Genomic DNA, 26,131 nt, shown 5'->3' with positions numbered 1-26,131 from the left:
CAACCATGTTAGCTCCAAGGCGATAGGCTCCCACAATTTGCTTATCGATTGTGCTCCGTTCTGTTATCGCTGCATCTGACTCACCGCTAGCCAGTGACCCTGCATTTGTTTTGTTGTTCGCGGCTGCGTAGTAATCCACAATAGCTGTTTAATTTGCATATATGTGTAACATTAGCATGTTCCATTATTATTATGTTCGGTTCAATTGTTGCCACTTGTGATTGTGTGGCACCCAAATGCAAACGCAGTGCAGTTCAGTGAGCGTTTGAGCCAGAAATCAAGCCAAAATAGCGGCACTTGAAGTGCACGTCAGCAAGCCAGCTCAACCGCAAAAGAAAGCAAACAGAGGTATTGCCATTAAAACTAGAATATAACGAGCATATCCGTGTGTTTATTTTTCTTGTGTGTTAAAGTGCAGTGTATAAAAGATCAGTGCATAATAGCTAAGCATACCAATTGTATGTGTGTTTCAAAAAGTGTTAATAATTAATTGTGCAACAGGTGTTATAATTGTTGCATTGCAGCATTTCTGTCGTTCCCTTCACTGAGCGCGCGCGCCTGTGTCGCGGTCGTTGTTCTTGCTTACGTGTCGCGCAGTCGCGAAATAGTCAAAATGTCGAAACGCTGCAGTGCCAGCATCGTTGCCACCGTCGTCGTGGTGACGTACCTCGCAGCTACCGCCCACACCACAACCGCCAGTCCGAGCCAAAGATCGGCAGCGGAAATCAATAGTGCCGCAACAGCACAGGTCTCAGTTGTGAAAGAAATCGAGCACTTTCTAGACAATCCCCACTATCTGAGCAATTCAGAAATTGGTACGTTGTTCAAGAGCCTCAGCCAGGATTACCCGAATCTGGCGCAGGCCTATAGCATTGGCCACACGATAGAGGGCCGCGTCATGCACGCCCTGGCGCTGAGTGCACCTCCGTCTGATGTGGCGACGGGTGATCTGTTGCGGCCTATGGTCAAACTGGTGGCCAATATCAATGGCGATGAGGCTCTGGGTCGCCAGATTGTGCTCTACATGGCCGAATATTTGGCCACAAGCTACTCCACAGATCCACAAGTTCAGAGCCTCCTCAACACAACGGAAATACATTTTCTTCCAAGTTGCAATCCAGATGGCTTTGCAGCTGCTAAAGTAAGTTATTAACAATTGCCAATACCACTTTCAATATTCTTGTTGTTACCGCATACACACACAAATTCACAAACACACATACATACAAGTACATACATAGCTGTAGCAGTAAGTGGTTTTCTGATCTCTTTTAAGTCTGTTTTTCGAATTGAAGAAAGTTGAAGCGGCGAACACAGCTGGTGGCCACAGTGAGTGTATTTTGGCGCACATACAGACATACATACATACATATATACAAGTAGTTCACATACCGTATTTGTGTTTTTCTGTCGCCCATGATTCACAGCTCAATAATCTTGTGAAGGCTATGAAATACAATAGTCAGAGAAGCTTTGTGCTTTTTATACTGTGGGCTAAGAAGAAAGTCTAAGTAAATGATATGACAGTGTTACCATTTTTGTAGCCGCTCCCATAAAACTGCTGTATCATGGAATGCTCATTTGCATGTATATAGCGTATTTATATACACATTTACACTAGCTGATAACATTTCTAAAAAAATATATTAGCTGATATTAATTTATATTATTATTTGACTTGGTTTAACAATTCGGAAAAGCTCTTCAAAGTAATACATTAAGAGTTTTCAAAACTTTGCCTTTACTTGATTTTATTTATTTTATTTATTCCAAAACCAGACCTCACTTGGATAAAATTCTCTATTTTAAATGCTCGGTTTTCCACTTTCATGACTGTTTTAAAGGGGTCTAGGATCAGCAAAACTGCACCTTTTTGGTTTTGCTAGCAAGATTGCTCCATAAAACTGCCAATACTATTGATAATATATACATGTCTAAAATAGCGTAAGCTGGAGACATAACATTCATTGGAACACTTTCGATTGGTCAGTAAACTTAAAGAACTCGTTTTATTTAGACTCGTAACACAGAGATTTGCAACACTGTTTATAAGATCGCGCTTCAACAATCATAATATTAAATATCACTGCATTCTGCCGATGTATTTAATTTAAATATCAATTCATAGATTACTATCATTAGAATGACTTACCAGTAGCTCCAATTTGAGGCTCTCCAACACGCGAGTGCTCATCAATGCTCACTCGAAGTACCAATCGAGCCTTCACTTTCCATATCTTCTGTCCACTTGACTCCACTCAACGCCGCCGATTCGTCCAAAACTTGATAATCGGCTTGCCGCAGACTTTGCTGAGCGTCGGCGTCATCGTTACACATACTCTAAATAGTAAAGTTCAAGTTCATGGAGACAGTTTGTTGTCGCCTCCACATGACACTCTTTAGCAGTTTGTGGACACATCTTTGCTACGGGCTATACTATAGGTTTACTATCTGCCTGTTGCTTCTTATCTCTGGGGGTGTGCGGGTGTTGAGTGTTTTCGAAGCGCTCCCAACACTTTTAATCTCTTTCGTCTATTTGCTTGTGTTTATGCCTGTTTATTTGTTTGTTTATCTTGGCCTTTATTAGTGACTATTAATGGGCAGTTAAAGCTTTGTTCAAAGTTTTGTTTGTCTTTATTTATTTTTGGCGTGCCTTTACAAATTATAACGCGGGCAGATTAGTGCGACTTAGTGTGTCACGGTCGAGCTGGGGCGTGTTTATGGGCGTTGCCAATAGGGCTATCGGTGTCAGTTGGAGACATAAAGAATGAAGATATACGATTTGTTTTGCAAACACTGTAATATCAGCGGTAAGAGCAATGATATTGAAAGAACAATTGACGAGAGGTAAAGATTTCAACTCGAGAGCAAGAATGTTCCTTATCGTGGTTTTCAAAAGAAGTACTATATATTTAATTTAATCATATTTTTGTTTGTTTATTTATTCAATTGTGTCGACAAACAATGCTGTTGAACGAAAACATTAAAGAGACCTTTAAGGTCTAAAAACCTATACACTTGCTTATAATATCGTGTCCTATCCGTCCATCACATATTATGACTGTCATAATAGCTCTTTTTAAATTTTCACGAAAACACATCGTTGCGCGTCTGTATTAATCCTTTTAATAAATATCTAAAATATATTCAATATATTCTGTGTTCGATATATCATAACATAATATATCATATTAGGTCATCCCGGTGGACCGTCGTTGGCAGTCCCAAGTGGTGTCTGGTGTTGCAGATCAGTTTTGAGAGTATTTAGGTAACCAGTCAGCATACTGCTGTGTTGGGAAAGCGTTTCTCTAGATGATACGAGTGTTTGGGCATTCGTATAGGAGATGTTCCAGTGTTTTTATCGTTTTGGGTCTGGGTCTGGTGTAATGTTCAGTTTCTTGGCATAGGCAGCCAACAAGCAGTGGTCTGTGATTGGACCCCTGTTATGAATCTGCATTCCTCTTTTCTCTATATGTTAGATACATACGTGAAAGAGGTATTATAAAATCGTCCAGTTATTATAACACCAAAAAAGAGGCAACAAATGTGTATGGGTTTTCCGTCCATCTGCAATGTAATATTCTTTGGCAGTAAATAGCTGAAATCTTTGGCATTTGGTGTGTACGTTGTTTGAAAAAGGTTTCCAGAAAAGTCCGGAATTTAACTAAATTCTGCGAAAAAAGTTTTCATTATTGACATTACGTTGTAATGCATTATTGTGCGTCTTTATCCGAAATCTAGTACATTCTATATGTTATATACCTTTGCTTGATAAGATAAGAGTTTGCTAGTAGCTATATAAAAGATCTATTGGTTATAGCTTGGTCGTACACATATAAAAAATCGTATGTAATTAGAGATATGGATTGAAATTAATAGCTACCCCAACAAGTTTCTCTTTTCTTTATAATTTTAAGAAACTCTATTTGATATTTGCAAAACTATTATATCATATGAGTAATTTATCACTTCTGGTCTCAACAAGCAACAATTTTTGGATGAATGGTCATTTATTTTGTAAAACCCAATTGAGAGAATTTTTAAATTGAGGCGAAAAATTCTTAAAATACATTAAATTAAAAACCACATGAGTGTTCCCAAATACTTAATGGGATTAAAAACCCGTTAAATTTATATTCTAGATTCGTTCTACACATATTCAAATCTTCAGTAAGAATACCATAATTTTTAAAGTTTAATCAACAAAATGTTTAATTTGAACGAAATATTTGAAGCAAAATCATCTTTGATTATCGGAGGCGTTATTAGATCTTTTTTTTTTTGTAAATTATCTTTCTTAACTATTTAGTTATAATGTATGTATATATTGACTTCATAAAAAACGAGTAAAAAAAAAAACATTGTTGCACCGATTGATTAGTACATATGGATGATATGGAAGTTAAATAATATGGTTTATCGATTTTATTACAAGTTCAGATTTTATAGAGAGGCACTACACAACTTTATAGATACCTAATTTAGATATTATATCGTAATAAGCAAAAAAAAATATTTGGTTATTGATTGATTTTTGCACCGATCGGTTATACATACATATATCGAAAAGTACAAAGCTTGAGTAACAAAACTTGGTATCCAGTTTCTTCTAAGTTTGAGAAAGGACAAGTTTGTGGTTTTTGTTCGAAATATTGTTATGATTTTTGTTTGTTTGTGGAAGTGGGTAGAGGGTATTTAAAAGTTGGGCCTGCTCGACTTTAGCAATCCATTCTGGTTTTAAAGTTTTAATTTGTGAGCGCCAACTGTAGTTGTTCTGTGCATATTAACAAGAGCAAGAAAAATGTAAAAACATGTATATATGTATGTGTATACATATAGTATGTATGTATGTATATATGTATGTTCAGCAATGTCGGTACTATTGGCATTAAAATTACATTACAAGAAACTGGTTAGTTGTTGTTATTGTTGCTGCAGTTTCTTATTTTCTTGCAATTTTTGCGCCATTTGAAACAATTTGTGTCTGTTTGTCTGCAACCGGTTTTTGTTGTTGCCTCACTTTAGTTACTTTGTGTTTTTTTGTAGGGTTCCAGGTGTCGTGCAATTTCCGCCGAGCGTTTTTGTTGACACCGCGTCTTGTGTTTTGCTTATTCGTTCGTATGTACATTAAATGCATACGTACTATATGTATATACATACATGCATACATGTATGTACATACGTACATATGTTTACTTATACTGCCTTTATTTACGTGTGCCGCTGAATGGAGTAAAGCAACTGTAAGCTTTTGTATTGAACGCTTTTTAAATGAAGTCGAATAAATTGCAGCTGATAACGGTTAACTTTGGCATTCAGCTCAGTTGTGCGGGGAATTTACGTTACTGATAAGCAACCAATGATAAGTACATTCATACATACATGCAAATGTATGTGTGTATTTGTTAGAAGTAACTTTTTAATAACGCGGGGTGTGTGGGTGTTGAACCCACGAACCCACGCATTAAGCTCATGACGACAATGTGCCTGTATGACGTCACAAAAGGCGGCAGTTATTGATTTTTTTTTTGTATTTTGTTTTGCTTATTTGCTAAAAATATCCTTAACTGTTGACGTGCCTTGTAATGCTGTAATATATGTACATAATTCGCTCTAAAATTGGCTCCCAATAGGCGCAGGCGCACGCTCAAGCGTTGCCACATAGTGGCGGAGGCGCCCTTTACCTTTTATGAGCAATAGTTGTGTATGACGTAGTACAAGGTCCTCTACTGGAATATTGAAAACTAGCAATAGATAGCTCAATTCTCGGCAGTTTTAAATATAGATAAATAGGTAAAACCAGGCAAGATCATCTATTTAATTGTATAGAGCTCTTCATAGTATGACTAACTTTCCTGGACAACATTTTTTAATACAACATTCAGTATCATTGTATTACGGTCATATGTATGTTGTAAGATTAAATAAAGGGTATTCGTTGTGCGTTTTGTATATATCGAATTCAAAGATATACATCCATCATTTGCAGTATCTTATCATTAAAGGTGTTCAGCAAAATTAAAAGTATTAATTTATTTGAAACAAAATCGAATCTTAAGCAACAATCAGGAATAACCATATAGTGTATTAATTTATTATAGTGGCAATATTAAACTGTTTATAACTATAAATCAATCAACTATTGAGATCACATTAGAAATTAACAAACGATGCTGTTAGCTTCATTCATTATATTTGTATATTGGATGTATTGAAATATAGCCAGTACCCAATAGCAATTTAATATAATAAAATAAATAGGACAACAACTTTATTTTGTCTGCCACAGTTCAATACTACATTATTTTTTATATACATACATTCTTACTCGTAAGCTATGGCATCTGTCAAAGCTCAGATGAGTAGCAGTCCCCGGCCAATCAGATTATTGTTGAACAGGCTTTATGTGTCAAAGCCCTTTGCGCGCTCCAATTGAAATGCGCGCTTAAGCTACAATCAGTCTGGCAACGCAGTTACACCCACACATAATTAACCCCTAATGCTAACAGTGTTTTGGCAACAAAATAAAGGAAGGATAGGCAAGAGAGTGCCGCAGTGCGAAAATATAAAACAAACGAATATTTTAATTGTAAATCATACAAAAAGCAATTAATTTGAGTTTAAACACGACGTCAACGTTGTTGCTGTCGTTGTTGTAGTCGTCGTCAGTATCTGGCACTCGTGACTGCAAAGCTCGAGCAGCCGACGGGCGTTCTCTGGCGTGTAATTTCCCTACAATTAGCGCTTCGCGCTCTCAGCAGCAAGCAGAGACCATGGTAAAAGCAAACACGGTATGCCAGTGCGCAGGTCCGGTATTCGGTGTTCGCTTCATGTGACGTCACAGTGCTCCGGTGCCACAATGTGACTTTTTAGTGTGCAGTTCAACTCAAAAAAAAAATATCGGTATTTGGTGTTGGAAAAGTTTCATTTCCAAACTTCGCGCACTACAGTCACGCGTGCCATTTGTTTACGTATTTAAAATAAGAAAGCACGAAATTAAAATGCCAAACATATAGTGAAAGGGACAGAGCACGCTTACGCACTCATGTGGCTTAGTCGAAGCATCTTATGACGTACTTGCGCAGTAGGAGTAAAAATGTTACAGTCTTTAATGGCGTACTGTGTTTGTTTCTACCCATGGGCAGAGTCAGAGGCAGGCAGCAGCATGGGCTTTAGGCCAATCAACGCAGCAAATTTTCAAACAGTACATTTTTTGAAGCCGAACTGCTGGGCCGCACGCATCGCACAGCGCTGACAGACGGAAAGGCAAGGCAAGGCAGGCAACAGCCGCGCGCGCTTGGAGTGCGAGATTTTTTGTTGTTTTTGTAACCGCCAAAGTCAGACAAAATATACGAAAACACAAACACAGAATTGGAATTGGATTTGAAATTGGAAACTGGAGCGCTCGCTCAATTTGCACGCAAGTGATAACGAGCTGGGCAGCAGCAACGATTGTAGCGGAACCTAACGGTAAACAGGAGCCACAATGCAAGCGATCAAGCAACTGGGCATGTTCTCCATGCTGGCATTGCTGCTGACAATTCTGGTGGCCCCAATGTACAGCTACATCATCAAAGAGGACGAGAGTTTTCTGCAACAGCCACAATATTCCAGCCAGGAGCAGATCGAGGACCTCTTTGCACGCCTGGAGAAAGTCTATCCGGACCAGGCGCGAGTTCACATCATTGGGCGCTCACTGGAGGGACGAAATCTGCTGGCACTGCAAATTGGACGCACCACTCGCCAGCGAGGATTACTGGTGCCACCCGTAAAATATATTGGCAACATGCATGGCGACGAGACTGTGGGCCGCCAATTGCTCGTCTATTTGGCCCAATATCTTCTGGCCAATTACGACCGCAGCCTCGAGGTGTCGCAGCTGGTCAACAGCACGGACATTTATTTGATGCCTACCATGAACCCCGATGGCTATGCACTCTCGCAGGTATGTCTACACACATTCCCTCCCCCTCCCCAACATCGTTTATCTTCAACATCAATGTCGTTGTGGCTAAAAAGAACACAAACAACGAAAACTAAAACAACAGGAACAACAAAAGCAGTCATTGTCGTCACCTGTTAGCGTCGGCATCGCCGTAAGCGCGTCGCGCCTTTGCTGGAAAAATCAATAAGTGTGAAATTTCTGCCATCGACGTCACATTACACGCACAGCCGCCCACACAGTATGGCAGAGAGTTGCGGGAGTTGGGGAGTTACGGCAATCAGCGGTCCACCGTTTCCAACCCGCCCGAGTCTCTAATTTAATATTTTTACTGCCGCCACACTTTCGTTGCCGTTGCGTTAGGTTTGACAACGGTTCCCCTTTCTCTTTGGCTCTCTCTCTCGCTCTTTTAATACCCTGTAATGGGTGGGAAAAAGAGCTATATTCGATTTGTGTAAATGTAGCTCAGACCCCATAAAGACAAGACGAGACAATCGTCCATCCGTCTCAAAAAAAGATACATACCCGTATATAACCCAAAAATTATCTATATGTGAGTTCCTTTACTTTCAACATCATTAAAAAAAGGTTTTATTGAAATCAGTTTACGTTCATCAATAGATTAGTTTTTACTTTTACTTCTGCAGTGGATGTTGAATGCAGATGTTGGGCATTCCACTGTCGACTCGACTGCAACATTCTCTCTATTTCTGATTTGTATTTATATTGTTGCTGTGCTACCGCATCTAACTGCAGCGCACTAGCGCGTAAAGTTTAATTAACGACACTTGCGCCCAATGGCACGCCTGCAGCAGGCAGAAATCGGTCAGAATATTTATTCAAATATAAAAATTCCATTTGGGACAGTTTGTGTTACCAATCTCTGCTACCGTTTCTTCTGCTCCCTATTATTATGGTGTGCGTGCTAATAACGCTGATAATAGGGCTATGAGTGGGTGTCTCGTATCAGATAACACAGCTCGACCTCTCGCTATATACATACTTACAAGTACTTAGATGTGCAACAAACAGTATGGGAATGAAATTTGGAATGAGGGAGCATATGTTCGGTTTGGAATATGCGATATATAAAAAGCCCAAGCTCCAGTCACATGTCGCAATTAAAGCTAGTTGAAGGGGGGGTTTTTTATTAGAGCTATGCCAATAGAAATCTACCAATTCAAAACCTTAAGCACTTCTAATTATCTCCTCTACCAGTCGGTTCAGATCTCAACCTCTGCTGTACAGTCAGTGTGCTAGTTCAGTCAGATTAGTCGCTTGTCGTAGCAGCAGCAGTGATTGGTTCTTAAATGTACGAGTATGTATGTATTCGTATAGTAATCCAAATTGTAGAGGCCTCTCCAATTAGTTAGCAATGAAATACTATGGGTATTTCGTGTGATTGCAATGGAGAATATTATTAATTGATTGCACTGTCTCTCATTTCTAAAAGTAGTTCTAGAGCGCAGCTTCGACTTTCTACATCGGCTCAATCAAGCTATAATTTACTATTATATGGGTCCCTAAATACGTATGAAATACTATGGGTATTTCGTGTGATTGCAATGGAGAATATTATTAATTGATTGCCCTGTCTCTCATTTCTAAAAGTAGTTCTAGAGCGCAGCTTCGACTTTCTACATCGGCTCAATCAAGATATAATTTACTATTATATGGGTCCCTCAACACGTGTGTATGTATGTGCGTACCTATGCCGTGAGATTTGTATTTAGCAAGTGTTAAATACTCTCAATGAAATGGCTGAACTAATTGGTCCCTCATTCCCCCAGTCGCCCAACCGTCCCGCCTAGTTACCCAGCTAAGCGCTGGCCGGGCATACACATTTGGACAGCTTCCGATCGTTGACATTATACGCGTACATATTATTATTATTATACTTTGATGCCTGACTTTGCGTGTTGTCTATAAAATTTGTTGCTGCCATTGTTATGCATATGGAACTCGAACTGGAAATACGCGGCCGTCGGACTGACCATTAGGGAGCACATATGGATGTACACACACATACATATACATAGTACATGCCAGTGTGTCAGCAGCGTCACTTGTTTGCGATTTTTTCTTCTTTTTTTTTAATTAACTTGCTATAGTATAGACGATAGATGTAGATTTTTTGCGCAGCTTTGTTTGGTTTGATTTGTATTTGATTCAGATTCAGTTTCAGTTTCAGAGTTGAGTGTTGTATTCGGTAATGGGGACGGAGGTGGGGGAGCGTGTAAAGTTCATGTGCGTTCGCAGTTGATGGGTTGTTGCGATTGATAAGTGTTGGCAGTTGATTGAAGATTTTAGAACTTGTGCTAGTTTCGCATAATTGTGCGCAATTTATTTGATGGCCTTACGGACTTTACTATGAGACATATGTACATACATATATACCAACAAACATAAATATGTATGCGAACTTATGCATGGACACACCTTTCTCTTACCCCACACTTGGCTTTTTGGGGGCAGTGTTGTAATATCTTTTAGCCACGCATTGAACCATTCAGCGATCAACCTGACTGTCATGCCAAATTATAAAAAGCGCCCGCGTTCGTTCACTCATATTGTGCGTAAGGGGTTTATTTGGTTTTATTTTTCTTTGGGGTTTTTGGTTAATTTATCTTGACGCGCCGCCTTGAATGTCAATTTTCCTGTTCCCGTTCAGCCGCATTGGCTGCATTGAAAGCGAGAGTTGTTCAGAGTTGGTTCAGACCACAAAAGCTATCGACTTACGCAGATATTGCGAAACGCTCATACCATCATCAATCTCACCGACTTCAACTTTTGGCATTTGCAGGAGGGCAGCTGCGAATCATTGCCCAACTATGTTGGTCGCGGCAATGCTGCTGGCGTGGATCTCAATCGTGACTTTCCCGATCGTCTGGAGGTGCCGCAACTCAATCAACTGCGCGCCTCCACACGCCAACCGGAAACGGCAGCGCTGGCGGAATGGATTGTGAGCAAGCCCTTTGTGCTTTCTGCGAACTTTCATGGTGGGGCCGTTGTGGCCAGCTATCCCTACGATAATTCCATGTAAGTGGATCTCACTTGAACTAAAATTAGGCATCAGGAATGTACCCTATGTCCTACATCTACATCTACGTCTCTTTAGTGCCCATAATGAGTGCTGCGAGGAGAGTCTGACGCCCGATGATCGCGTTTTCAAGCAGCTGGCGCACACATATGCGGACAATCATCCGATCATGAGACGAGGCAACAATTGTAACGACAGCTTCGCCGGTGGCATTACCAACGGAGCCAATTGGTATGAACTCACTGGGGGCATGCAGGATTTCAATTATGCCTTCACCAATTGTTTTGAGCTGACCATTGAGTTGAGCTGCTGCAAATTTCCACCAGCGAGCACCTTGCCCGAGGAATGGACTCGAAATAAGCATCCTCTGCTGGAGCTGCTTAAACAGGCGCATATCGGTATTAAGGGTCTGGTGCAGGACGTGGGCGGCTATCCAATTGCGGATGCCACAATTGTGGTGTCAGGACTGGAGGACAAAGCCATACGCACCTCGAAGCGCGGCGAGTACTGGCGTTTACTAACACCTGGTATTTATAGCGTCTATGCAGCCGCCTTTGGGTGAGTACCTAAGCCACAATCATGTTTGCCGGAAATTTTCAAACGATAGCGACTTGACCAAAAAACAGGATAAATAAAACTCGTACCATATGAGCTATTTAGTACTACTTTATCTTCATGATAATCATATTGGACTATTTTTATGTGGCATAAATCGCGAATATAACCTTGTCTACCAATTTAAGCTACGGCCAGAAATTCAAATGATTTGCATAAAGCAGGCTTTTTAAAGCGCAAGAACTTACTAGTTGTAGCAGATATTCATTATTTAGTAGAGAATTCTTATTAGCCTTAAAGACGTACTGACATACATATGTTGGCCATTTAGAATGTAAAGCGGCAATTTTAACTTCTTATTTTGACAATATAGAGCCTGCTAAGCGTATAATCTTAAAATATGTTGCAAATGTTTTAACAATATATTACCAAACAGGCGGCATGTTTATTGTTTTTAATGCTCAAAATGACATCATTCATTTTATTTAATAATTTACACAATCGCTTGTTGATATTTGTACTTTAGATATAGCTTAAATACATACCATATGTATGTATGTATGTAGGTAAAAATAAAGCGAACCCTTGTGTGTTTGAATGGATAGAATATTTTATACAATGCTGTGGTTTTGTCAAGTCGTAGGTTTCTACAGTTTCTGGCACAGTTCCAAAAATGTGAACTGTGATTGTGATCTAAACTAACCATCTGCTTTCTTTTCACCTTACGTCGAATCTAGCTATCAATCGAGTGCACCTCAACAGATCCATGTCACGAATGACAATGCGGAGGCATTACGTTTGGACTTCAAATTATCACCCATTGAGACGAACTATGATGGTATTAGCAGTTATTACAGTCCCTATATTTTTAGCCACTAAGCGGCCCGTACAAAACAACTGAAGTAGCGGCAGAAGCAAAGACAAAGACAAAAGCAAAAGCAGCAGCAGCAACAGCATCAGCAGCAAACGAAGCCACCACCGCGTCCCTCTCGCTATCGCCCACTCTATATATGTTGACCACCACTAACTAACTATGTATATTCATTTAAGCTATGCATCTAAAAACTGCACCGATTGCCACAGAAACTGCTGCACAAGAATTAACGTACATGTATACAATATCTATATGCATATATATAGACATATATAGCCAAAGCTTGAACAACCACATACCCCATACCAATGCTCACAGCCACACATACACACACTGTAAATTTGAAACACATCCTTCCACTTGCACGTCCATGCTACCACTATCAGTTTATGTTCTTTTAATGTACTATACATTCGTTTTTTTTAACGCGTTTTATATTATATGTGTATGTATGTATATACATTGTTGTTTTAATTTTCTCCTATTTTTCGTTTGGCGCTCATTAATTTGTACTTATTTGAGATTCTGCTCTCTATTTTGCTCTCTCTCTCTCTCTCGCTCTCATGGGACAACTCTTTAATTTGTGTACAAACGAATGCATTTTGAAACTGAGTATTTCACACACACACATACAGACACACACACACATGGCACTGCAAATTTGGGGGCCTGTCTTGTTTTTCTCACTTCACACCTCTCTCGCTCTCTGTGCTCGAGCCAGGATTGCCGTTGCGTAATAACTATGAAGAAAGCCCCCCCCCCCATTTGAATAAAAAATTTTAAAAACGGAAACATACATATGCACACGGGTATATGCATACATATATTAGTGTATTACTACGACGTGTATTACATTAAAAAAATATATATATACGTGCATTCTATAAACGTATACTTATAAATATATACATAATTGGAAATCTTATCGAAAATTGTTAAACATTTTGTGTGCGTCTCCCCTTCTCACTCTCTCCCTCTCTGTGTGCAAACGATTACATATGGAATATATGTTAAAAATATGTGACAAAAAAAAAATCAATAAAAATAAAAAATATATACAAGTACATAAATACAAAAGAAGGATTATGGCATGAATAGAAATATTACTTACTACTACTAAAGGCAAATAAATCTTTTGATTTTTGTGTAGTGCGTTTTATTTTCATGAATTTCATACTTATGTGACTGTTTTCATGTTTTAGAAAAGCATATCATTTTTGGTTGAAAAATACATACAAACATCCATACATATAGCATATTCTTAGTAGAATCTGTGGAACATTTTATTTTTGTTTGTTCCTTGTTCTTGTTCAGTTTTTGGTGCCGGTATTACAACATTGTTGCCTCAGGTTATTGCTCTCGCTCAATTCTAGTCAATTTGTACAATTTGCTAGTTATTTAATACACAAATACATTTATATGCATACATAAACATACATATATATTTTACTTATAATACCCATTATGAATGCACACAGCCAACATAAGTCTCGGGCTTAAAGCTGCGTTGCGTAAGTTTAAAAAACTAACCACGGCTACCTATTTTATCAACTCTATATGAAAATATATGTACACATACATACATATGTATATCTGTAGCTTATTTTATTCCCGAATATATATATATATATATATATATATGAAATAAATCGTAATATTTTATTCCAAATTGTAAACTGTTTAATAGAGGATGCAGGCCACAATCGTCGAATAGATATGTATGTAGTAAAGCCCTACCACTTGTTTGTATTCATAGTATTCGAGTGCGAAATATAGATAGCTTGGAAAGCAAATCTTTTAACATGATAAATACTATACAATATATCTATAATAAAATGTTAGGCCTAGGCAAGTGGAGATGGTTTTCTTAGCTTACTTTAATTGTTGAAATAAAATGAATTGAATGCCATAACTTTTAGTAATCAGTCTATTTGGAGGCTATGGAAATTGGCTTGGTGGTTGGTTGAGATTCTGGTGTGTTCTGGGAGCTTCAATTCAATTAATAGTTCAACATTTTGTTATATTATTTGTATGTTATTGTTTTGTTTTTGTTTTATGTGTTTATGTATTTTTTTAATAGTTGATTTTCGAAATCAATTAAATATTTGTAGCATATTATTTGCTTTTGTTGGTTTGGATTCCTGCACCTTAACACTGTCCATTGGAAATTGCTTAACTCAATTGATGGAGTTTTCATTTGCTTGTCATGGCCCTGCACCCCCCTCGCCCATGCCTATTGCATAAAGCTAACCGACTACTAATTGACCCTAGCGAACTAGATTTAAAGAAGAAAATAAGAATAATGCTGAGGCACTGCTGCTTACCCGTCAGGCATTTTGTGGTTTCATTACCCTAATCCCCATTTTTTGTTGCCTCATTCAAATCCAGGCGCCTTTCGCAAGCTGAAGGTGGAACGCGCCGAGCCGGCCAGTGAGCGCGAGCAGATGTATGATGGATTCCTGACGCCCACAAAGTTTGAGCATCACAACTACACGGCCATGGAGAGGTGCGTATGCGTGAATGTGTGAATGCGTGTGGTTGGCCAACGACATCGTGCTTCAAACAAGATTAGACGCTCTAACCCCATCATGTATGTCTGTTAACTTTCGCAGCTTCCTTCGGAATATCAATGCCAGTTATCCGTCCATCACACGCCTATACAGCATCGGAAAGAGTGTACAGAACCGGGATCTGTGGGTGATGGAGATCTTTGCCACGCCCGGCAGCCATGTGCCGGGTGTTCCCGAGTTCAAATATGTGGCCAACATGCACGGCAACGAGGTGGTGGGTCGGGAAATGCTTCTCCTGCTCACCAAGTATCTGTGCGAGCGTTATGGAAGCGACGAGCGCATCTCCCGTCTAGTCAATAGCACGCGCATGCACTTCCTCTACAGCATGAATCCGGATGGCTATGAGATCTCACACGAGGGGGATCGCACCAGTGGCCTGGGCCGGGCCAATGCACACAACATGGATTTGAATCGCAACTTTCCCGATCAGTATGGCACCGACAAGTTCAATCGAGTGACCGAGCCTGAGGTGGAGGCTGTAATGAACTGGACACTGTCGCTGCCATTCGTGTTGTCTGCCAATCTGCATGGGGGCTCCTTGGTGGCCAATTATCCATTCGACGATAACGAGAATGACTTCAATGATCCCTATTCGCGTCTTCGCGATGCAACTGTGGGCCACAAATTGAATCCCACCGAAGATCAGGAACTGTTCAAACATTTGGCGATGGTCTACTCAGAGGCTCACCCCACCATGCATCTCGGAAATCCGTGCGAGCTATTCCAGAATGAGATCTTCAAGGATGGCATCACGAATGGCGCTCAGTGGTACAGTGTAACGGGTGGCATGCAGGATTGGAACTATGTACGGGCCGGTTGCCTCGAACTGACCATTGAGATGGGCTGTGACAAGTTTCCCAAAGCCGCAGATCTCCCGAAGTACTGGCACGACCATCGGGAGCCATTATTAAAATTCATTGAGCAGGTCCATCATGGTGTTCACGGTTTTGTGCGCAGCTCCATAGGCTCGCCCATTGCAGGAGCCATTGTGCGCCTCGATGATGCCAATCACACAACATACAGCGGCCTCTATGGCGACTACTGGAAGCTGGCACTGCCTGGTCGCCATAATGTGACAGTGCTGGCCGATAATTTCGCACCACAGCGAGTGGAGGTTGAGGTGCCTGACAAGGAGCCCTTCAGCATGCGACTGGACGTAACTCTAATGCGTGACGATCCCCAGCACTGGGCGTCAGCCAACGACTATCGCATCATCGAGAATGTCGTCAATACGCGCTATCACTCGGACAGCGAAATTCGCGGACGCTTCGCTGAGGTGGAGAACCAGATGGGACAGATAGCCAGCTTTGGCTATGCGGACAACGAGTTCAGTCAGTACTTTAACTATCTCAAGCTAACCGAAGATGTGAGTATTCATTAAAATGCCATCAGGGGTAGCTGAACTATCTATTCCCATTACTCTATTTACAGCTTGGTGCGCCGGAGGAGCACAAATACAAGATACTTATCCTAAGTTCCATGTTCGATACGAGTGCGCCACTCGCACGCGAAATTATGTTGAATTTGGTGCGCCATCTGATCGAGGGATACAAGTTGCGCGAAAGTTGGGTATTGCAGTTGCTGCAGCAAAGTGTCCTTTACTTCCTGCCCCAGACGGAGAAGTTTGCCGACGTCTTCGCCATGTACAATGCCAAGTAAGTGTCAAGTCCTTTTCCCTTTCGCTGGGTGAAAATAGAAATGGCTACATTTCTGCTTAGAATTGCGTAACTAAGAAGTGTCTGCATACTACTTATGATGACATGGTGGTGATGGTTCAAGCTCCCAGAATAAATGAAAAGATTTCACTCATCGTTTATACAATGTTATTATTAATAGTGAGAAGTTTACTTTCGATTGCTATATATTGTAGATGTTTTCGGCAAATCACTTTTATGGTTGATAAAATATAATGGGGAAGTGCCTGGAATTAACTAATATTGCTTCCAATATCATGAAAACGTAGTTGTTTTTTAAAAATCTTTAAGCACCGCTCAAAGTTAATATTTAATTTGAATAAACGAACTTCAAATTTGTTTTCAAATGTTACTCTCAAGATTTCACACTTTGCGATTTCGAAAAATCATCTTGATAGCAAATGCGAAATGCGAAATACGACAGAAATGTGAATTTTTAAATCCAAGAAGATACTTGGGGGTCAACATTTTGGCACTACGATATATTAAACTGAACCAAAATCAGCTCCAAAATACCAGATCGGCTGTGATGAACAATTTTTTGCTAAAAGGTGCACTTATCGTTGGAGATTGATTCGTTTGCAAGGGGCATTCATTAAACAATCATTTCTCATTCGAATATTCTACATTCCAGCAACTCCATTTGTGATCCTGTACTGCCCGACGAACTGGCCGATCGTGTGCTCGGTCCCAAATCGGACCAAGCAAGCGATATGCTTTTAAATTTCCTAAAGTTTGATCTCATGCTAACCTTCAGCGCTGGCAGCTCCGAATTGAGGTAAGTCCTTGAATGTGCTGCCCCGATTAACACTTGATTAACTGCTCTCGTCTCAGCAGCTATCCCAAGGGTGAGCCCATATTGGAGAAGTTCGCCCATAGCATCGAGCGCACCGAGTTCAACTATTTTCCGAAGCAGTGCGCGGTCACAGCAACCCGTCAGCTGCACCAGGAGAGCACAGAGCGGTTGACCAATCTCTTCTACAAGCACTACAACCTTCCCATGTTTACACTGGGCTTATCTTGCTGTCGCATGCCACCGCATACGGAGATCGCTCAGATATGGCGCACCAATATTGAGAAGATCACAAATTTTCTGCATTTGGTGGAGACAGGTGTCAAGGGTCAAGTGCAAAACGACAAGGGTCAGCCGTTGCGCGAGGCCTTCGTTCGATTGTTGGAGCATCATCCGGTCTACAATGTGACTCGTAATGCCGCCCACTTCCAGATGATTCTGCCGAAGGGTCTGTATGGCCTGGAAGTGAGCGCTCCAAACTATGAATCGCAGGTGGTAAAGGCGGATATAGTACATGGCCACATCCTTGATATTGGCATTGTCAAGCTGCATCCTTACACACTCATACGGGGCGAGGTGAGCGAGGTGCACAGCAAGCAGACACAACATCTCGGCGTTGGCACAACACGCGTCTCGGGTGTGGTGCTCGACACCGGTAATCACCCCATACGCAACGCCAAGGTGTCGGTGATCAGTCCGACCGCATTCAGCAATGTCCGCAACTTCACGAACAGCATGGGCGTCTACCATTTGGCGGCTGTGCCGCTGGGCGATGTCACGCTGAAGGTGGAGGCGCCGCGTCACTTTGAGGCAACGCGGGAGCTACATCTGGCCGAGGCCGGGCAGCCAACCGAGAATGTGGTCTTCCATCTGAAGTTTAATGGACATGTTTTTGGTCTGCCGCGTATCGTTTTCATTATCATTGCCAGTGTGCTGATCATTGCGGGCGTCGTTGTGTGTGTGCTGTGCGCCCAGTTCTGGTTCTACCGACGACATCGCGGCAATAAGCCGTACTATAACTTCTCGCTGCTGCCCCAAAAGGGTAAGGAACAATTCGAGCTGGACGACGATGCCGGTGATGATGGTGAGACGGAGCTGTTTAGATCGCCAATTAAACGTAAGTGTAGCCAAAAGCAATGAGGAATATTATGGTGGTCTGGCGAATGTCTCTTAGTATTGGAATGTGGGCTAGAGCTGCGACATAAGGCCACATTATGAATTCATCATTAGGTGCGTTACCGTTCGCGTTTCTATACTCGAAGAGTGAAAGGGATTACTAGAAACACCAGTCCCCATATTATAGTTTCAAATATAATCAGTATGTCGAGAGGAATCGATATAGACATGGCCGCCTGTCCGTCAGTATGAACAGCGAGAACTTTTAAACTATAACAGCTGGTGGCACCTTACTTTGTATGTAGACTTGTCTTATTTATGTGCAGTGCAAGCTTATCACAAATCTTATGTATATTCTTATATATACGAGTATAGACTAAAGAGTCGGGGTGGTACGATATTCTTAAATTTCTTCTCGTTTTAAATTTCTTGTGCTTTGGTAATCCAAAGGTATTGTTATCACTAATTGTCGGGAAAATCGAAGCTGTATAAATGCATTATTATTTTAGAATCTGCTCAGGAGACATACATAAGTACCTTGGGAAAGGTAGCTGTTGGCAGCTGTTGAGAATACCTGAGCTTGAAACCAAACAAAATTTATGTACATTTCTGGTGTGAGAAGTAAAGTTCGTTTTGTATTTTGTTGCAGGCGGCATGACCATACAACCTTACTTCGATGAGGATCAGCTGGAGCACATCCTGAACTCCGACGATGACGCAGACGAGGATGATGAGAGAGGCGATCGTGAGGACGACCAGCACTATGATGTCGATGAGAGTGGCGATGAGATTGTTATGCTACACAATCATGGCAAGAAGCGCAGACATTAGCCAACAAAAACAACAACAACAACAGCAGCAGCAGCAACAACAACAACACACAACATAACTGTGATTCGAACGTTTTAAAAAAGGAAGAAGAAGAAGAAGAGGGTAATGAAAGCAAAGGAAAAACACGCGAAATGAAAATTATAGCAATTTTTACAATTTTTAACAAGTTTTTTTTTTTTGCAATGTATTTTGCTTGCGCTGAATTAGTTAAATTTGTATAATATTTCTACTGCACATACATATATAAAACACTTATATATATAACTATATATATACATATATGTATATTTATAATTTATTAATTAATTCGTACATGACTTGCCTGCATTTATATTCAAATTGAAACGATTAGAAAACAAGGAAGAAAAGCCACAGTCTAATAGTCTATCCATTTAGGCGAATCTCTAAACTTTTTAAGGACACAAATATTTAACAGCAAACCGAAGAGAGAACAACCCTCACATTTAACTATAATTAAGACTGAGCGTTGAAAGCTAAACTAAAAACTACAACAACAACAAAAATAAAAATAACGAATAATTTTTAACATTTTATTGTACTTAAAAAATGTAAGGGCAAGCAAATTTGTAAACGCTTAAACATTCCATGTCGATTGGTTGGCAATCTTTTTTTGATACATTTTTTTTTAAATTATGGTATATGTACATTTTCTATTTTCTTATGTTTGTATGTCTGTTCGGTTATTTAACACTTTGCTACAAGTTAACAAATTTCATTCCATATGCTTCGATGTGCAATGATATTATATTACATATATACAAAGCAAATATATGTATGCATATGTATTTAGCTTTAAATCAAGAATACTACGATTTTAAAACATCAATAAAGACATGAACTAGAATGCTTAAATATAAATAAATATAAATATCGAGCACTTTATACATATATGCGACATACTATATATAAATGATACACCACGAGAAAATGATATCAGCATAAAGGATAATGCTTATTTATATATTCCATAGGCTCAGTAGCTATTTATATATAGAAATATATAGCAATATAAGTAAAGGAAGTGAAAGATTATGACTTATACAACATAAATACAAAATAAATTATAAAAACCACTTTAAAAACATCTGACTTGAGCATCACGATTCGAACCATGTTATTGAGTTTGATTTCAACATTACGGGGGATACTTTTGAACTACTTGCGAGTATTTACCACTTATTCGCCTTACCCTAATTCTGTTTTCACATGGTTTTCATTTAACACGGTTTGAAAATAAATAATTTCAAATATTTTTACTCGATTTTATGCCATTTAGCACGGTACAAAATAACACAACACAAATAAATAACAACACACAGCTGAATCTATTCTTGTATGGGTAGATGCCGAACGAGCAAGAGCGTTCAGTTCAAAATTAAATTTATGTTCTGTATTTATGATTATCATTAAATTTTTATTACCTTCAAAATTGAATAACCTATTATTTTTGTTAACAACATAGCTGATTTACATACATACATAAATGTTTTTAGTTCCTGAACTTGTTTACCGGAATTTAATTTACATTACAAACTTTTAAGTCTAGAGTGGATTTTTTCTTTCTTTAATAACTACTTATTATAAAATAAAATAAATCAGAGGGCGGCCACAATATTTTTTAAAATTTAATTTAATTTATCAGGGTTCTCACAATTTATTTCCACAATATTTTTATGTAATTTATCAGAAAAATCACAATTTAATTCTAGTTTGCCATCACTTAAGTACTTGGTATGAGAATCGCAGAGGAGGGCGGCCACAATATTTGTTTTATTTAATTTAATTTATCAGAAATTTCACAATTAATTTCAACAATATTTTTATTTAATTTATTTTGGGTAAAATCACAATTTAATTCTCTTTTGCCACCACTTAAGTACTTGGTATGAGAATCGCAAAGGAGGGCGGCCACAATCATTTTTTATTTAATTTAATTTATCAGAAATTTCACAATTTATTTCCACAATATTTTTATTTAATTTATCGGAAAAATCACAATTTAATTCTCGTTTGCCATCACTTAAGTACTTGGTATGAGAATCGCAAAGGAGGGCGGCCACAATCATTTTTTATTTAATTTAATTTATCAGTAATTTAAGCATTTTTTTTATTTTATTTTTTATTTTATCAGAAATTTCACAACTTCACAAATCTCGATTTGCCATCAATTAAGTACTTGGTATGAGAATCGCAGAGGAGGGCGTCCACAATATTTGTTTTATTTAATTTAATTTATCAGAAATTTCACAATTTATTTCCACAATATTTATATTTAATTTATCCGAAAAATCACAATTTAATTCTCGTTTGCCATCACTTAAGTACTTGGTATGAGAATCGCAGAGGAGGGCGGCCACAATATTTTCACAATTTATTTCCACAATATTTTTACTTAATTCATCAGAAAATCACAATTCTCGTTTGCCACAAAACATACAAGTATATCAAGGAATATATCTAGAAAAAATATATGAAGCTAAATCTTTGTAACTGGGCTTACTGCTCCGACTTCAAGCCAAAATGTGACATTATATTTTTAAATTATTATTATTATTTTTAACATAAACAGGAACAAAGAACCAAAAAAACAACTAAAAGAACAACGATAAAAATTTGAATTATGTCTGCGACCAAGTGCCTTCTTCGATAACTATAATTGGTGTTTTGTGGTGACACGAATTGTTCATTGATTGGTTAGATCAGGTCTAGGCCATACTTGGAGAAGTGCTGCACTCTAAAAGACCATATACCAGTCTCAGCACAGTACCCAACAAATTCGGTGCCGTCTCTTTCACACGCCCGGTGCAACTTCGCTATCCAACCCATATCTTTCAATGTTTGGTAATCCGTTATAGGCTCACGCTTGGATCTATCGCGTGGCCAGCACTGTTCCAGAGAAACTAGGGCTTCACGATTCAAACCGCTGCCAATTGGTGGCTTCTCATCATCATCATCATAGATGGTGATCTCCATGTTCCTGAAGTGCACTGAAATTTTCAAATTTGTATGGAATTCGGATTATAAGGATGGATTAAGGGAGAATATGCACTTTTGTTGATAGAAGTAGGTAGTTCCAAGAACTCCTTATCTCTTTTTAAAATCAGAGTTTCTGTATGTTAGAAAAACTGAATACAACCAATTTCAGATTCGTTTTTTTGTACTTGGAAACAAAACAAGTTAACAAATCACATAATTTTACGAAATTTTAAGCAAATACCTTTCTTCAATTTTTATAAATTTGACGGAAGTCTTATATTTTTGTCCAAAATTACGGAAAATGTTCCAAATGGTTTCTTCAGTGTTTAAAGCTAAATTTTCAGTTGAGTTAAGAAAGGAAATTTCTAACAATTTCCATAAACTATTATTGTTCTTATATTTATCGTATTTTCAATTCCCAAGTGGATTTTCTGTTATTATGCTTTATGGAATGTAGCTCCAATAACTTGATTTGTAGATTTTACTGGACTACAGTTGTAATAAAGCTAAAATACGAAACGAAATCGCAATATTCAAGTGAATATTAATAACAAAATGAAGAATCTTCAGACGTGATGTAAATCCACATAGAGGTAAAATCTCATACGGAATTCGTCTCATGAATCGTTTCATAAAAAGAAGCTTCTCCAAAAGTTGGCTTAGTTGTATTTTTTTAAATTCTAATATTTCTGAGTGCACTTACCAATTCTATCCAGATTTAGGCCAGCCACATCCATTTCGGTTTCAAAATATACGCTCCCATAGCCTGGACGCCCAATGGTGAAATTAGGCACAACACAAGACCCATCTTCAGCCACAAACAATTTTAGATCATCCAACGATGGTACCGTGTAGTATCCACAGCGCGTCAATGTGATGCCCGTTGAACGTGATTCGGTATTACCGAATGGTAATGGGATAGATGGTGTATTGTTTAGTGGCATTGGAGGAAGTGATAATGGATATGGAATGGATTGAGGGTTAAGGGAAGGTAGGGGATTGTGTGAACCAACACCAGCAAGTTGAGTTTTCTTGGAACTATTATTAATTTTTAACTGCTTAAGATTGGGGCGAGGTTGAATGTTGTAATCATCAAAGTGGATATCGCAATCATGAAACCCATCAAACAGGTCTTTTTCATAGGGAGTGTAGGCCGATGGCCTAACTTTGATTATGTTCGATATCTTGACACTATTGATGTTTGGCTCTTTGGGATTATTGCTCGGAATGATTTGGGGAGGTGGTGTTGGGGCTATGGATGGTATTGCTGGTGCTGGTGTTACTGGATTCTCATTATGCAAAGCATCTGCCTCAGCATGCTTCGTAGCGTTGAAGATGCGACTATCAGGGAATGGCGAGGCCATAACCTTGGCCAATATCTGATTGTGTCTTGGCATTGTGGACTGCGTAGGCAAGGGTGTGCTGGTCACCAATAGGAACGCTGCGCCAACAGTTGTGCTTAACCCTGCCGTGTTACAAATAAAGTCAGCACCTGTATGGGTTCCAAAGAAACCGCTTCCGCCTGTTGGAAGTGCGCCACAATTAATATCGGGCGGATTACGCGTTTCCGGGACGACAAGACCAGCCGAATTTGCGGCAAAATATGTTCCAGGTGTAGTAACCGAAGGGTTCTGCTGAGTTTCGGAATTCGCGCCGGAAGGAGTTGCGCCACAATATGTTGTAGGTACAGTACCCGAGGGGTTCTGTTGATTTTCGGAATTCGCGCCGAAAGGAGATGCTCCGAGGGGAGTTGCGCCACAATATTTTCCAGCTACTGTACCCAAGGGGTACTTTTGAGTTTCGGAATTCGCGCTGAAAGGAGTTGCGCCACAATATTTTCCAGCTACTGTACCCGAGGGGTTCTGTTGAGTTTCGGAATTCGCGCCGAAAGGAGTTGCGCCACAATATTTTCCAGGTACAGTGCCCGAGGGGTTCTGTTGAGTTTCGGAATTCGCGCCGAAAGGAGTTGCTCCGAAAGGAGTTGCGCCACAATATTTTCCAGGTACAGTACCCGAGGGGTTCTGTTGAGTTTCGGAATTCGCGCCGAAAGGAGATGCTCCGAGGGGAGTTGCGCCACAATATGTTGCCGGTACAGTACCCGAGGGGTTCTGTTGAGTTTCGGAATTCGCGCCGAACGGAGTTTCTCCTAAAGGAGTTGCGCCACAATATTTTCCAGGTACAGTGCCCGAGGGGTTCTGTTGAGTTTCGGAATTCGCGCCGAACGGAGTTGCTCCGAGGGGAGTTGCGCCACAATATGTTGCAGGTACAGTACCCAAGGGGTTCTGTTTAGTTTCGGAATTCGCGCCGAACGGAGTTGCTACGAAAGGAGTTGCGCCACAATATGTTGCCGGTACAGTACCCGAGGGGTTCTGTTGAGTTTCGGAATTCGCGCCGAACGGAGTTGCTCCTAAAGGAGTTGCGCCACAATATTTTCCAGGTACAGTGCCCGAGGGGTTCTGTTTAGTTTCGGAATTCGCGCCGAAAGGAGTTGCGCCACAATATGTTGCCGGTACAGTACCTGAGGGGTTCTGTTGAGTTTCGGAATTCGCGCCGAACGGAATTGCTCCGAAAGGAGTTGCGCCACAATATTTTCCAGGTACAGTGCCCGAGGGGTTCTGTTGGGTTTCGGAATTCGCGCCGAAAGGCGTTGCTCCGAAAGGAGTTGGTCCTAAAGGAGTTGCTCCGAAAGGAGTTGCGCCACAATATTTTCCAGGTACAGTGCCCGAGGGGTTCTGTTGAGTTTCGGAATTCGCGCCGAAAGGAGTTGCTCCGAAAGGAGTTGCGCCACAATATTTTCCAGGTACAGTGCCCGAGGGGTTCTGTTGAGTTTCGGAATTCGCGCCGAAAGGAGATGCTCCGAGGGGAGTTGCGCCACAATATGTTGCAGGTACAGTACCCAAGGGGTTCTGTTTAGTTTCAGAATTCGCGCCGAAAGGAGTTGCGCCACAAGTTGTTGCAGGTACAGTAACCGTGGGTTTTTGCTGACTTCCAGTCGGTTTTCTGAAATCATGCACTCCATGGAAAGTCTGAGCGCCACCTGCTGCGTTGCTGTGCTGTGCCTTTCCCTCAAATACTGCTGAGCCATCACCGGACAATCTTCTAGTCGAATGCATTCGCGGAGAAACTTTCGCAACGTTGGTCCCTGGTGGTCGATTGAATACCGAAGCTGCCGCTCTCTGTCCAAAGGACACTATCGAGCTGGTGGGTGTGCGTTCATCTGCGCCCGAATCTGTGGGTGCTACAAAGATGCCTGCATTTTGCTGCGACTCTGGTAATTCTTTTAAAGAGTAAAATTATACACATATCGGTTAAAACATTGTTACGGGATAGGTATGTTGTCAGTCTTACCTGCAAGCATAGTACGAGGTAATCGCACTGTGCTTCCACTGTGCTTCAATTTGGTGGGTTTTGGGACACCCGTTTGCTGCCGTCTACTAATTGGCGATATTCTGAGAGCTGGTGGAGATGGAGCGCCAATACGTGGCGTGCTGCTTTTGGCCCCGATGTGTGGGACACTAGGAGAGCTTTTCTTTTTATCACGAAACATCTCGGTTTCCCACTGGGTTGATAGAATTTATCAGGATTTAACAACAACAAAAAAAGAAGAATATTCTTGGCCACTTCCCAAAGCTTCGTGCATCCGTGCACTTCCAATTGTTTCTGATTGCAAGACTTACAATTTAGATACTGTCCTCACACAAAGTTGCGAAATTGCAGAA

General features: G+C 40.1%; 2 protein-coding genes across 4 annotated transcripts; one reads left to right on the top strand and one right to left on the bottom strand.

Annotated features, from left to right (window-relative positions):
* Positions 1–129: 129 nt before the first annotated feature.
* Positions 130–20,520, top strand: LOC115627008 (carboxypeptidase D). 3 transcript variants are annotated; one of them, XM_030522526.1, is made up of 10 exons: positions 130–1,141; positions 10,746–10,981; positions 11,061–11,540; positions 12,275–12,375; positions 14,800–14,917; positions 15,024–16,347; positions 16,413–16,636; positions 17,310–17,453; positions 17,513–18,585; positions 19,234–20,520. In XM_030522526.1, the coding sequence occupies exons 1-10, from the start codon at positions 614–616 to the stop codon at positions 19,413–19,415; spliced, it is 4,410 nt and encodes a 1,469-aa protein (XP_030378386.1). In that variant the 5' UTR covers positions 130–613; the 3' UTR covers positions 19,416–20,520. The 3 variants fall into 3 exon arrangements, with proteins under 3 accessions (XP_030378386.1, XP_030378387.1, XP_030378388.1); XM_030522527.1 differs by lacking the exon at positions 130–1,141 and adding an exon at positions 7,226–7,945; XM_030522528.1 differs by lacking the exons at positions 130–1,141; positions 14,800–14,917; positions 15,024–16,347; ... (2 more) ...; positions 17,513–18,585; positions 19,234–20,520 and adding an exon at positions 7,233–7,945 and having other exon boundaries at positions 12,275–13,554.
* A 1,544-nt stretch (positions 20,521–22,064) lies between these two features.
* Positions 22,065–25,525, bottom strand: LOC115626992 (nuclear pore complex protein Nup98-Nup96-like). The gene is made up of 2 exons (XM_030522507.1): positions 23,116–25,525; positions 22,065–22,423 (listed from the first exon to the last, which is right to left on the bottom strand). Exons 1-2 carry the CDS (start codon positions 25,523–25,525, stop codon positions 22,131–22,133), a joined length of 2,703 nt encoding a protein of 900 aa, XP_030378367.1. The 3' UTR covers positions 22,065–22,130.
* Between the last annotated feature and the right edge of the window lie 606 nt (positions 25,526–26,131).

The sequence above is a fragment of the Scaptodrosophila lebanonensis genome, unplaced genomic scaffold (assembly GCF_003285725.1).
Source record: "Scaptodrosophila lebanonensis strain 11010-0011.00,11010-0021.00 unplaced genomic scaffold, SlebRS2 tig00000089-arrow-pilon, whole genome shotgun sequence".
NCBI classification, from domain to species: Eukaryota; Metazoa; Arthropoda; class Insecta; order Diptera; family Drosophilidae; genus Scaptodrosophila; species Scaptodrosophila lebanonensis.
The sequence above is the reverse complement of the archived record's forward strand: the minus strand, read 5'-3'. Positions and strand labels throughout refer to the sequence as shown.

What these genes read in the sequence shown, in the direction of transcription:
- LOC115627008 (XM_030522526.1), top strand. Translation starts at nt 614, where the DNA reads ATGTCGAAACGCTGCAGTGCCAGCATCGTTGCCACCGTCGTCGTGGTG. An exon ending in ATCTCAAGCTAACCGAAGAT is followed by an intron (nt 16,348 to 16,412) that starts GTGAGTATTCAT and finishes CTCTATTTACAG; the next exon opens with CTTGGTGCGCCGGAGGAGCA. An exon ending in GTTTAGATCGCCAATTAAAC is followed by an intron (nt 18,586 to 19,233) that starts GTAAGTGTAGCC and finishes ATTTTGTTGCAG; the next exon opens with GCGGCATGACCATACAACCT.
- LOC115626992 (XM_030522507.1), bottom strand. Translation starts at nt 25,525, where the DNA reads ATGCATTCGACTAGAAGATTGTCCGGTGATGGCTCAGCAGTATTTGAG. An exon ending in CCTAAATCTGGATAGAATTG is followed by an intron (nt 22,424 to 23,115) that starts GTAAGTGCACTC and finishes TGAAAATTTCAG; the next exon opens with TGCACTTCAGGAACATGGAG.